The 12,943-nt window shown below is 41.0% G+C and overlaps 1 protein-coding gene across 1 annotated transcript; it reads right to left on the bottom strand.

The window, feature by feature from the left end:
* Window positions 1-1,643: 1,643 nt before the first annotated feature.
* LOC138762449 (gamma-crystallin S-1-like) lies at window positions 1,644-12,583 on the bottom strand (the record flags this gene model as incomplete). Its single annotated transcript, XM_069936206.1, has 3 exons — window positions 1,644-1,888; window positions 8,482-8,748; window positions 12,325-12,583. Coding segments are annotated over 3 exons (771 nt in total), but the record flags the coding sequence as incomplete, so codon positions are not given.
* Between the last annotated feature and the right edge of the window lie 360 nt (window positions 12,584-12,943).

Here is a 12,943-nt window from a genome sequence, read left to right as displayed (position 1 = left end):
CTAGGGACACTAGTGGTTCCACCATTGTTTAGTTTACAATTAGCCAAAGAGCCTATGGACGTGGGAGAAAACAGAAAGACCCAGAGAAAATCGATCCACAAGATCATAGGGTAAAGGTGCAACTTTCACACAGGCAACACCAGAAGTCAGGTCAGAATTGAACCAGGGCTGGCAGAGCTGTGAGTTCTATGAGCTACATTACTGTGCCCCTTACTAGGGCAGCAGGCCTATGAACTATGTGGGTAGCAATGAAGGAATTCAGAAAGCTTAGTGATCTAGAGACAACACCAATCTGGGAGGCTGAGCACTTTTTTGTGGGGTGCGAATCATGATCCTTGTGCCCTTGTTCAAAGTTCTGCAACTGACTGCCCCGCCCTGATGTAACCATTTCACTATTTGTTTAAGCTATCTCTTTTATCCTATAACATTGGCTCCAGCTCCCTTTGCATGAAGGCATCCTGATATTTGCAGCTTTTTTGTTTTCATTGTCAGCTTCCTGAGCGTAGAAACTTTTGTTTTTCTTATGGATGCAAGTGTCATGTTCCCAGCATAAAGAAATTTTTAAAAAAAATCTCTGACATCTTGTCAGCTTTAGCGTTGAGAATTTTTTTTTCCCTTGGTTAAAACAGTCAACATAGGAAGTGGAGTCCCCCTGTTTTTGTTTCTTGAGGTTAGTAGATGATGGACATCTGCTGGAGTTGTGAGCAAGTATGAAGGTGGGGAAAATCCCATCCATCATTTTCCTTTAAAAGGCCCTGATTTTAATTTCAGATTTTATTACATCAAGGAAAATAATGTTTTGATTTCCACCAGCAGTCCTCAGAGTGACTGTATGTCATATCTCATTTTATTTAATGAGGGATGAAACACAGAAGTCTGCAGACGCTGTGATTGTAGTAAAAAAAACTAAAATGTTGGAGGAACTCAGAAAGTCTCACAGCGACCATAGTAGGCAACATATAATCAATGTTTTGGGCCTGAGCCCTTCTCGCAAGTATCAGCATTTTGGGCCTGAGCCCTTTTTCAAGGTCACTATATTAAATTAACAATAATGTCCACAACACATATTCCTATATTTGCAGTTATTGATGTCAATGGATTGAATGCAATTCAAGAAATTAGTTAAAATGATCCTCAAATCATTTTTATCCACTTTCTATTGATCTTTACTATAGTCTATACTAGTGGTTTTCAACCTTTTTCCTTTCCCCTCACATGCCACTTTATGTACTCCCTATGCCATAGGTGCTTTGTGATTAGTAAGGGATTGCTTAAGGTTTTATGTGGGTGGAAAGAAAAAGTTTGAAACCCACTTTTAATTGTACCTAATTGACTCATTATTTGCACAGTTTCATAACTCTAAAGGAAATGGGTCAATGACAATTTTTCTCAAGCAAAATATTTAAGTCACAATTGGGTCGAGAGCAATGATTCTCAACCTTTCTTTCCCACTCACATCCCACCTTAAGCAATCCCTTACTAATCACAGAGCACCGATGGCATAGGGATTACTTAAAGTGATATGTGAGTGGAAAGAAAAAGTTTGAAAACCACTGATCTTGACTAAATCAATGGAACATGTCAGGTGGAAAGGAATATTTCAGAAAGACTGGATCATTGCTTTCTCCTAGTTTTTCATGTTCTTAAAGGATGGTGGAGGTGTAGTCGGCCCAGTCACTGTATCTCCTGTATTCACTGGGTCTCAGGAAGTACTGACAGCCTCTGTGGTTGGGCTGCTCATAGAATATCCAGTAACCATCTGTCACCTGGCAGGAGTGGATGTCACAGTTACGGAAACGATCGTAGATGGAGGGATAGTCGTCCATGAATTCCATCATCTGGCCTCCAAAGTCAGGCCTCTCGTAAATCCTCATCCTGTAGGAGCCCCCTCAATACTGGATCATAATTAAGATCAATGTTTTGACAATAATCTAACAATACACCTTTATTTCAAATCACTTAGCCAACAAAAGTTGACTTTCCACCTTCTGCTCTTATAAATGTAAACTTTTAAAGAGCTCTCCTGCTTGTATTCCAGAACAGTTTGTCAACCATCTGCACAAACTGACTCAAATAACAGCACATTGGTTTTTAGATGTTCATCCTAGTTTTCAGTAGAGCTATTAACTATAAAGGACCTATCCACCCCTGATCACACTTTCTCTCTCCACCCATCAGGCAGAAGCTACATGAGATTGAAAACTCAAGCCTCCAGATTCAAGACCAGTTTTCTATGAGCTGGTGGAAATCAAAACATTATTTTCCTTGATGTAATAAAATCTGAAATTAAGTTTGTGCTCTTGACTGGACCTCCCAGTGGTAAAAGATGATGCTCCTGCACTTCTTAGCTGTACTGTTCTCTATACCTTGCATGGTCTTTTTAACACTGCACCCAGCTCTTTTCTTCCCTCAGTGCTGGTCAAGAAGCGACAAACTCTGGGCCTCTGAACCCTCTGTGTAACTGGATCCTTAAATTCCTCATCAGAAGACCGCAATCAGTATGAAATAGAAACAATGTCTCCTCTTCACTGATTATCACACAGGTACACATAGTCAAGGATGCGTGCTTAGCCCACTGCTCTTCTCATTAAACACCCATGACTGTGTGGCCAGGCACAATTCCAATGCTATCTACAAATTTGCCAATGACACCACAGATGTCCGCAGAATAACAACCAGCAATGAGGAAACGTACAGGAGGGAGATGGATCAGCTCGTTGAATGGGGTCACATTGTCACATCAACAACCTTGTGCTCAATGTTAGCAAAACCAAGGAGATGATCATAGACTTCAGGAGGAAATCAGGAGAACACGACCAGTCCTCATCGAGGGCTCAGTAGTGGAAATGGTCAATAACTTCAGATTCCTGAGTGTCAACATCTCCAAGGATCTGTCATGGAACCTTCATGTTGATGCACACAGGAAGAAGGCTTGTCAGTGGCTATATTTGTGAAGTTTTTGAGGAGATTTGGTATGTCACCAAAGACTCTCAAAAACTTCTAGAGGTATTCCATGGAAAGCATTCTGGCTGATTACATCACAGTCTGGAGGTGCCAACTCTCAGGACAAGAATAAATTCCAGAGGGTTGTTAACTCGACCTGCGACATCACAGGCACCAGACTTCACTCCATCGAAGACATCTACAGGAGATGATGTCTTAAAAAAGCAACCTCTATACTCAAAGACCCCCACCAACCAGGCCATGCCCTCTTCACTCTGCTTTTCTTCTTTCTTTGGCTTGGCTTCGCGGACGAAGATTTATGGAGGGGGTAAAAAAGTCCACGTCAGCTACTACCCTCGGGATAAAGGTACAGGAGCTTAAAGATGAACCCTTAGCGGCACAAGGACAGCTTCTTCCCCACTGCCATCAGATTTCTGAATGATCAATGAACTGCCTTACTTTTCATGCACTCTTATTTTTAATTGTTGGAAGGTGGTTTCTATAAATATTTTCCACTTTGACGCTGCTGCAAAACAACAAATTTTGTGACTTGATCATGACAATAAATTCTGATTCTGATTTATTTTTATTATTATTTCTGTCTGGATCAAGAGGGGTAACTAAAGTCAGGGTGGCTAAAACTACCCTGACTTTTATGAAAGAGCTAACTTAATAGATGCATGGAGGCGGCAGCATCCAAGGGAGAGCGACTATTCCTTCTATTTGAGGCAGCATTTTTCCTACACCCGGATATGTTTATTGTTGGCGACTGCCCATATAGAAGGTAGGATCATTGAACTGAGTACGTGGCGAGTCTTTTGTCTTTGACACTGACAATTGCAATGCCAGATAAACAGGGGATGGCAGACAGATGGTGCCTTAAACATTGCTGTTTAAGAAGCCAGAGGTTTGTAGCTTTATTAGAACCCAGATAGACATATTCTGTAACGCCAACTGTAACTCGACTGCAGGCAAATTCCTTATTTGGGACGCTCTTGAGAGGTTAAATAATTTGATATACAAAAGCAGTGAAAAGAGAATATTTAAGGGAGGTAGAGGAATTGGAACAGGAAATTGCTGACTTAGAAAAAGATTTACAAAACTTGGACTCAGATGAAAGATATCAGGCTTTGACAAACAAAAAACTTAAAAATAATACACTCCAAACATATACGATGGGGAAGGCCATACTGATATAGAAGCAGAAATATTACTTTGGGGTAACGAGCCCATTAAGTCCTCTTCTGGCAGCTGAGGGCAAGGAGGCCTCAAGAATGATTAATGTGGTCCATACAGGGGATGACAGGATCTCATATAAGACAAAGGAAATAAATGAAGTCTTCAGACAATTTTATGAAAAATTGTACAATTCAGAATCATTGGGGAAGCCTGAGAAAATAGATGAACTCCTGGAGTTGCCAAATTTAGGTCAGAAAGATCAGAAGGGATTGAGCGCTCCCTTCACAGAAGAAGAAATAGTAAAAGTGTCAATTCTGTTACAAGCTGGCAAGTCTCTGAGGGAGGATGGGTTTCTCCCAAGTTTTATAGGTAATTCAAAGATCTCCTGATCACCATCTTTATGGAGGTGGTGGATCAGGTGGTTGAAGCTCATACACTCCCAGAATCTTTTACAATGGCAATTATTTCAGTGATTCCTAAAAAAGATAGGGACCCATTGAACCCATCCTCTTATAGACCTATTTCAATGCTCAATATGGACTATAAGATACTTGCAAGATCCTGGCAAATTGATTGGTGAAGCATTTGCCAAAGCTAACAAATTTAGATGAAGTGGGCTTTGTGCAAAAGAGACAGACTGGGGATAACATAAGCAGATTGCTGAGCAGCATACATCTGGCCATGGCCCTGGATGCTGAGAAGATGTTAGTACGTTAAAGTGGGACTTCCTGTTTAAGTACTGGAGAAATTTGAGCTCGGGCCAACTTTTATAAATTGGATTAAAGCGCTGTACCACATGCCCAAGGTAAAAGTTGTGACCGATGGGCAAATATCTCCAGCCTTTCCAATATTGAGATCTAGTAGACAGGGTGTCTGTTGTCTCCAGGTCTTTTCATTTTGGCTATAGAACCATTGGCTGAAGCCATACGACAGGATCCAGACATCAAGGGGTTCAAAGTGGGCTGGAAAGAACACAAAAGTCAATTTATTTGCAGATGATGTGCTGATATATTTGACAGACCCAGCAAGTTCGTTGATCAAGCTCCACTCTACTTTGGAGGATTATGGGAAAGTCTCTGGATACAAGATTAATTGGGACAAGAGTGAAATTATGCCACTTACAAAAGGAGACTAGAGTCAATTTAAAGAAAACAGTCAATTGAAGTGGCCACAAAAGGGAATCAAATACCTAGGAATCAGGGTGGACAATAATCTTCAAAGTGTATATCAACTAAATTCTACCCCCTTGCTCAAAAAAATTGAGGAAGACCTAAACAGATGGATGACCCTGCCCATTACTTTGGTGAGTAGAGTCAATTGTTTTAAAATGAATGTGTTGCCAAGGCTTCAGTACCTCTATCAGTCTTTGCCTGTGGCACTGCCCCCGAGATTCTTTCAGAATATTAACTCACAGGTAAGTAGATTCATTTGGAATAGGAAAGTGGCCAGAGACTCCATGCAGAAATTAACCTGGGATTACAGTCTGGATTACCAGACTTTAACAAATACTATTGGGCAGCGCAATCGAGATATATCGCTTCACTCTTTGAGGGAGGAGGTACACCATCTTGGGGACAAATTGGCCTGCATACAATAGGTGAGAAGATGGCAGGAGACTTTATTTATAAATGGGACTCCAAATTATTATCTGATGACAAAGACAACCCCTTATTAAAACATACACTTAATGTGTGGAATAAAATTAATTAATGTATTGGACTTAAAGTGGGGTTGTCTCAAAAAACACCCTGACTCAAAACAGCTGAATACCATTAACAATAGATAACAAGATCCTGGGCACCTGTTGAAAGGGATCAGGTGTATCGAGGACTGTCGTGAGCAGGGGAAGCTCATGTCATTTGAACAGCTAAAAAAAAATGATTTGTCAAACAGGACATTTTTTGCTATCTTCAGTTAAGGTCTTTCTTAAGGGACAAATTAGGTCCAGCCATGGTCCTACTGGTGTGCAGTGGCATGGAGGCTCTGATTTGAAAGGGGAACACATGTAAGTTTATTTTGGCAATTTGTTTCTTACTCCAAGCTGAAAGCCTGAAACCAGGTTTTCATACATCAAGGCAAAACTGGGAGTCAGACTTACATGTAATGGTTGACAAAGGGTGCTGGTCAGATCTGTGTTGTGACAACATGACCTTAATTATTAATACTCGATCCAGGCTGGTGCAATGTAACTTTCGACACCAGTTGTACTATATGCCGCAAAAATTGAATAAGACCAAGCCAGAAATTTCTGATCAAATTTTTAGGTGCAGCATAGAGACAGGAACCTTTGTGCACTCAACCTGGTCGTGCTCCAAGGTGAGGCCTTTTTGGGTAGAGCTAGGCTAAGCCCTAAAGAAAATCATAGGAAAAGAGTTTCCTCAGGGCCCTGAGTTGTTCCTGTTGGGAAACATCATGGGCATAAGGCTTACGATGAAGCTGTCCAAATTTCAGATCCAATTTGTGTTGATTGCATTGGCGGTGGCCAGGAAGTGCATAGTCGTTGCCAGGAGTCAGGCTGTCATCTGGGTATTGCAAGTTGCAGTATGGAAATGTAGAGCAGTGTTCCCCTCGAGAAAATTATCTATAATTTAAGGAGGAAATATGACATCTTCCTTAAAATTTGGCAACCGTACCTACATCATGCAGTACTGTTCCTTGTGCTTCATCGCTCTGTCTTCTTCTATCTGCCCTCTCCCTGTGGGGGGGGGGGGGGGTGGAGGTGGGGGAGGGGGATCCATCTTAATCAGGTTGACCATGAAAATTTAAAGACTGTGGGTCTGGTGGTGAGGTCCCCGCAAATCTTACGATTATGTTTTTTTTCTTTGGGTTTGTTTTTTTTCTCATAATAACTCTTTTAATGTAATTGTTTTGTTTTGCATTCTGTTTTTATCTCCCTAACTGGTCAGAAAGACCAGTTACAGGAATAAGGGACGAGGGCTAATTTATTGCTGCTCTTTTTCTCTGAGGTGATTGTCTTCATATGCAGTATTTGTATTTGATTTAAACTTGACAATGAAGCTTGTATATAATTGGAGAACATAGTGTGGTTTTTTTCTTATTATGGATTGTTGACACTGTTTGAATTTGAAAAATTTTAAATAAAATATTCAAAAAAAGTAATGATCCAAATATTTTTTCATGTATCTTGATTAAGAGCCCCATTTTTCAAATTACAAGGGTTTTTTTTTTCAAATCCTTCTCAGAATCTATCTAGAGAATGGACAGGAAATATTTTCTGTCTTGCAATTGAAGTGAGCACCACAGATGGCAAATAAACCTGGAACTCAATCAAAGAATTGCTGGAGGGACTTGGTGGGTCAGACAGCATCCATGAGTAGAAAGAGTCAGTCAATGTTCTGGGAACAAACCCTTTATCGAGACAAAGTGTTCAGACCCAAAATGTTGACTGACCATTTCTCCCCATAGATGCTGTCTAATCTGCTGAGTTTCTCCAGCAATTCTTAGTCTAATGAAGATTCCAGCATGGTTGCATAGTGATCAGTGCAACGCTGTGGCAGCACCAGTGACCCGGCTTTGAATCCGGCGTTGTCTGTAAGGAGTTTGTACGTTCTCCTCGTGTCTGCGTGGGTTTTTTCTGGGTTCTCTGCTTTCCTCCCACCGTTCAAAACATACTGGGGTTGTAGGTCAATTGATTTGTAATTGGGCAGTATAGGCTCGTGGGCTAGAAGGGCCTATTACTGTCTTGTCTATCTAAATTTAAATTTTTAATTTAAAATCAGTTTAGGGCAACATTGAGCATTCCATCTATTTCCCCATTAAATGTTATTGATGCTGGAAGTGGCTTCCGCTCATTTTTATTTCTGTCCCGATGATAGATTCTGACCCACAATGTTGACCATTCTTTTTCTCCCACTGGTGGTGCTCGAGCTGATTCCAGGCTCTGGTGTGGCGTTGATTTTCAATTGTCCAGTGTGTTCTCAATGATCTTTCTTGTCAAAGATCTTTTGATAGATTTGTTGCTGGCATTGAAGGCAAATTTATTCCTGCCCATCCTCATACTTTGAGCGCTGGATCTTAATTCTAGCATCCCCTGCATCAGCTGCATGAGGAAAAAGTGGCCTTTGATTTTATTCCTTGGATTTTAGTCAACAGTCACTGAATGAAAGTTTAAATTTTACTTTTATGAAGTAAATATATAAATCAAATACATGGCTAGAAATCTGATGAATATATGGTAAATGCAAAGAGAAAAATATGAGACACTAATACTGACCAATTTCTATTTATTTTTACATCAGTCAATAAATATGAGCGAACAAGGGTTCTTGTACTACAGCTAAAATTTTATTTTTATTGAGGATATTTCTGAAAAACAGAATTGTTTGCTCAGAATCATTTAGAAGTCCCTCATGCGCCTGAAGGATCCAATGGTGGAGTTGTAGCCACCCCAGTCACCATATCTCCTGTATTCACCAGGTCTCAGGAAGTACTGACGGCCTCTGTAGTTGGGCTGTTCATAGAAGATCCAGTAACCATCGGTCACCTGGCAGGAGTGGATGTCACGGTAACGGAAACGATCGTAGACGGAGGGACAGTCGTCCATGAATTCCATCATCTGCCCTCCAAAGTCAGGCCTCTCGTAAATCTTCATCCTGTAGGAGCCCCCTCGGTACTGGAATAAAAATTAATGCATCCTTAATATAATCATGTCAAAAATACCTATATTAATGCAAATATAATGAATAAATGCAGTAGTACAAGGCCTCAGAAATTATCAATAATAAATTACATTTCTGGTTCACCTTTAATGAAATAATATGGACAAAATCTAAAGACATTGATTGTAGTTATACTACAGACAACCATGATTTAAAATCAATAAACAACCTGCTGGAGGAACTTGGTAGCTTGAGCAACATCAAAGGGAGGAAAAAAATAGTTGATATCTCAGACCAGAACCCTTCATCAAGACTCTTGATAAAGGATTTCAGCCCCTGCCATCATCCATTCTTTCTCTCCCGCTGATGCTATTCGTCTCGACCCGTGGGTTCCTCCAGCAGATTCTTTATTGCTTCAAACTCCAGTATTGGCAGTCTCCGCAATTTGAGATCAATGTGGTTCACAATCTCACCACAAGACATTCGAGAACCACACCATTTCATGAGTATACAAAAGAATCTAAATTTTAACTGATGATTACCCGGATAGGTGGTAAAGAGGGCTTTTGGTATGCTGGCCTTTATAAATCATAGACTATAAGAGCTGGGAGGTGATGTTGAAACTGTTTAAGGCATTGGTGAGGCCAAGTTTGGAATATTGTGTGCAGTTCTGGTCCCCAAATTATAGGAAGGATATCAATAGAGAGGGTGCAGAGAAGATTTACTAAAATGTTGCCTGGATTGCAGTATCTAGAATACAAAGAAAGATTGAGTAGACTGAGTCTTTATTTCATTGGAGCGTAGAAGGTTGAGGGGAGATTTGATAGAGGAATATAAAATTATGAGGGGGATAGATAGAGTAGGTGTGAATAGGCTCTTCCCCTTGAGGGTAGGTGAGATTAGAACGAGAGGTCATAAGTTAAGGGTTAGGGGGGGAAAACTTTAGAAGTAACCTAAGCGGAAGCTTCTTCACTCCGAGAGTGGGGGCTGAGTGGAATGATCTTCCGGAAGAGGTGGTTGCAGCAGTTTCAATTTTGTCATTTAAGAGAAGGTTGGATGAGAGGTGATTGGAAGGTTATGGGCAGAGAGCGGGTAGGCGGAACTAGTGGAGTTCACTTAAATCAATGCGGACTAGAGGGGCTGAGAATGTCTGTTTCCGTACTATAATTGTTACATGTTATATCACGAGAAAGGTATTTGGGTGATTTGAATGCATTCTTGATATAATCAAGTGAAAATGTGTCCTATGGTAATAACTGTGGTGGAATCACTGTTAATACCATTTGTATGTGTATGGCTGGCCCGCCCCTTGCTAATTGTATCTGTGGCTCCTCCCCTTGATTCCCCAATTAAAGGCAGAAATGTCATAACCCCTCCCGCAAAACAAGTTCGGGTCTCATGTCAGCAAAATGACATGTGCCTTCTGTTTATAGTAATAAAAGCCTATAGTCAGGTAAATTCTAGTCTTTGGAGTTATTTATAGTGCATCAATAACATTCTAATTATGATTTGGATGTAGGTGCATGTCTAATCAATAGAGCACCATGCGCAAGAGGATTATTTTGGGGTTCTAAGAATATTGTAACCAAAAAAGAACAAACTTTACAGAATTTAGATCCGCCTTAGAGTAGCGTTATTCAATTAATGTGTAACTTTAGTTAAGAGATCACCACAATAAATGCTCCACAGTGGCAATAAATAGATTGGTTTCTTAACGCAAAAAATAATGTGTTATTTAAGTGAGTGCCTTCATGGACCTCATTCCTCATTTCCTCCTTGCCATTAACTCTGCTCATTAACTGTCACTCATTTCATCCTCAAGTTCCACATGCAGCCTGTCTTCTCTCATTGGTTTTCATCAACTGACGAACATCAACAAGGTAATCTTGAAAGAATGTGATTGTTGTGGGAGAGTTCAGGGGAGCGGCAATAACTGGATAGCTCTAGCATAGGGATAGTCTGGACTCATTGGGCCAAATGACATCATTCTCTGCTTTAAGCTCAAGGTGGTTCTCCAAAATCATAAATTAAAAAGGCAGACTTTTGTAATCCAGTCCATTGAAAAGCACCTGATATGGCCTCCTCTATATGGGTGAGACCAGACACAGCTTAGGTGGTCGCTTTACCGAACCTCCACTCTGTGTGGGGGTCTAAACAAGCGTCTGGTAGCCAACCCTTTTAACTCCCCAACTATTCCTACAGTCTGTCCAGATCCTCACCCATTGTTGGGAGTGGGAGGCGGACTTGAGGGACAACATGTTACATTCCTCCTGGGCAGCCTTAAACCTAATGGCATGGACATTGGCCTCTAATTTTAGGAGACCACCTACTCCATCTGACTCCAGTGTTGCTATCTCTTCTTTACATCTTTCCTTACTTTTCTCTCTCTGTCTCTCTTTAACTTATTTCCTACCTGCCTTCCAAGTGGTCTCTCCCTCTCCCTATCTCCATTTCCCACACCTTCTGTACTATACCCCATCACCTCTTGGCCCCATCCCCAGCTTCTTTCTCCCTTTCTATGTGTAATTTCACCTTTTCTATCTTGATATTGATTAGGACTTCACACTTAAAATTTTGACTGACCATTTCTACCCATGAATGCTGTCAGACCTGTTGAGTTCCTCCAGCAATTCTTTGTTTGCTCAAGATTTCAGCTTTTGTGTTTCACAAACAATAGTTCTGTGAATTAGATGAATGTTTTCTTACAAACTAAACCCTGCGAAGATTTATGAAAATTTAACGTGAGGAGGTCATTCATTCCACTGAGTTTTTGCCTATCAAAATTCTTTTCTGTCTTATCTAATTTCCCATCCTTCAGTGGGTTGTCATAGCAAGTGTAAATAGGATGGCATTCAAATGCAATGTGAATCCAGTGAAGGTTTCAGTCCCTGATTCTGTTGCAAGTTGTAAGGCCCCACTACCTTATATTATTTCCTTAATGCTACTTCATTGGGGGCAACATAGTGATTAGAGCAAAACACTGCTACAGCGCCAGTGATCCGGGTTAGAATTCGGTGTTGCATGTAAGAAGTTTGTACCTTCTCCCTGTGTCTGCATGGTTTCCTCTGGGTGCTCTGGTTTCCTCCCACCCTTCAAAATGTACGGGGATAGTAGGTTAATTGGGTGTAATTGGGCGGCAAGGGCCTGTAAATTTAAATTTAAATCAATGCTTCTATTAACCATCTTTACCCAGTGCCCTCTGAACCAGAGAGTCAGATAGGACGACTAACTTCACCACTTTCCTGCGCTTGTTTCATCTCTGCTGACACTTGGAACCAATTATCTACCGACCTCCACATGGACTCTAAATCTAAGAAGCGGGAATACATATTAGAGATCGTAAAAAGAGAAACACATCCTTCAAACATCATGCATAAGCTCAATTCTTGCAAGTCCTGGCCCTCTAAGGAGCAGGAGTCAGTCATCTGGCCTTTCGAGACTGCTCTGCCATTCAGTAACATCACTCTGGACTCAGTTCCACTGGCCCATCTGTTCCCCATAACTCTTTATTCCTCTACTATGCAAAAATATGTCAAATAGCAGTTGGTCAATGGCCTGGAGTACATCAATCATAAGCTATAACTCACATGCGGGAAGCTGCGACAGGACCTGACGCAGTCATTGAACCCCATCCAGCGTTGGTAGTCAGGATACTCGCCCCTGCTCAGGACATACTGGTACCCCGTATAGTTGGGCTTCTCGTACGCCACCCACCAGTCGCTATCCACACGGATGGAGTTACAGCGGCTGAAGTAAGGGGACAGGTCGGCACAGTCGGAGCTGCACTCATGGTGCCGTCCCTGAAAGTTCCTGTCCTCGTAGAAGATGATCTGTGGAGAAAACAGAATTTTCAATCAACAATTTCAGAACAGAAGAAAGAAATAGGAATGAATCAGATTACAGAAGGTGACAATGACAATATAATTTTCAAAGTGAAACATGGTCTTGCCTTTCCCATTGTCGTGTGCAGTCAATAACTAACTGACCACATGTAGCTACAACTTGGTATTTATACATTGGATAGAAAGGCTCTTCAAACATTGCTTTTATGATGTAAATGGAGCAGAGCTCATGGTCAGCAGAAAAACAACAATGTATGCTCTATAAATGCTGAAATAGGACCTGAGGATACCAGAAGCGTCAACGATCCTTTTTGTTTTGCAGCCATGTTATTTTAATTGTCTTTTGTAATCAATAGGCCT

The sequence above is a fragment of the Narcine bancroftii genome, chromosome 4, assembly GCF_036971445.1.
Source record: "Narcine bancroftii isolate sNarBan1 chromosome 4, sNarBan1.hap1, whole genome shotgun sequence".
NCBI classification, from domain to species: domain Eukaryota; kingdom Metazoa; phylum Chordata; class Chondrichthyes; order Torpediniformes; family Narcinidae; genus Narcine; species Narcine bancroftii.
This window is presented reverse-complemented; position numbering and strand designations above follow the sequence as displayed.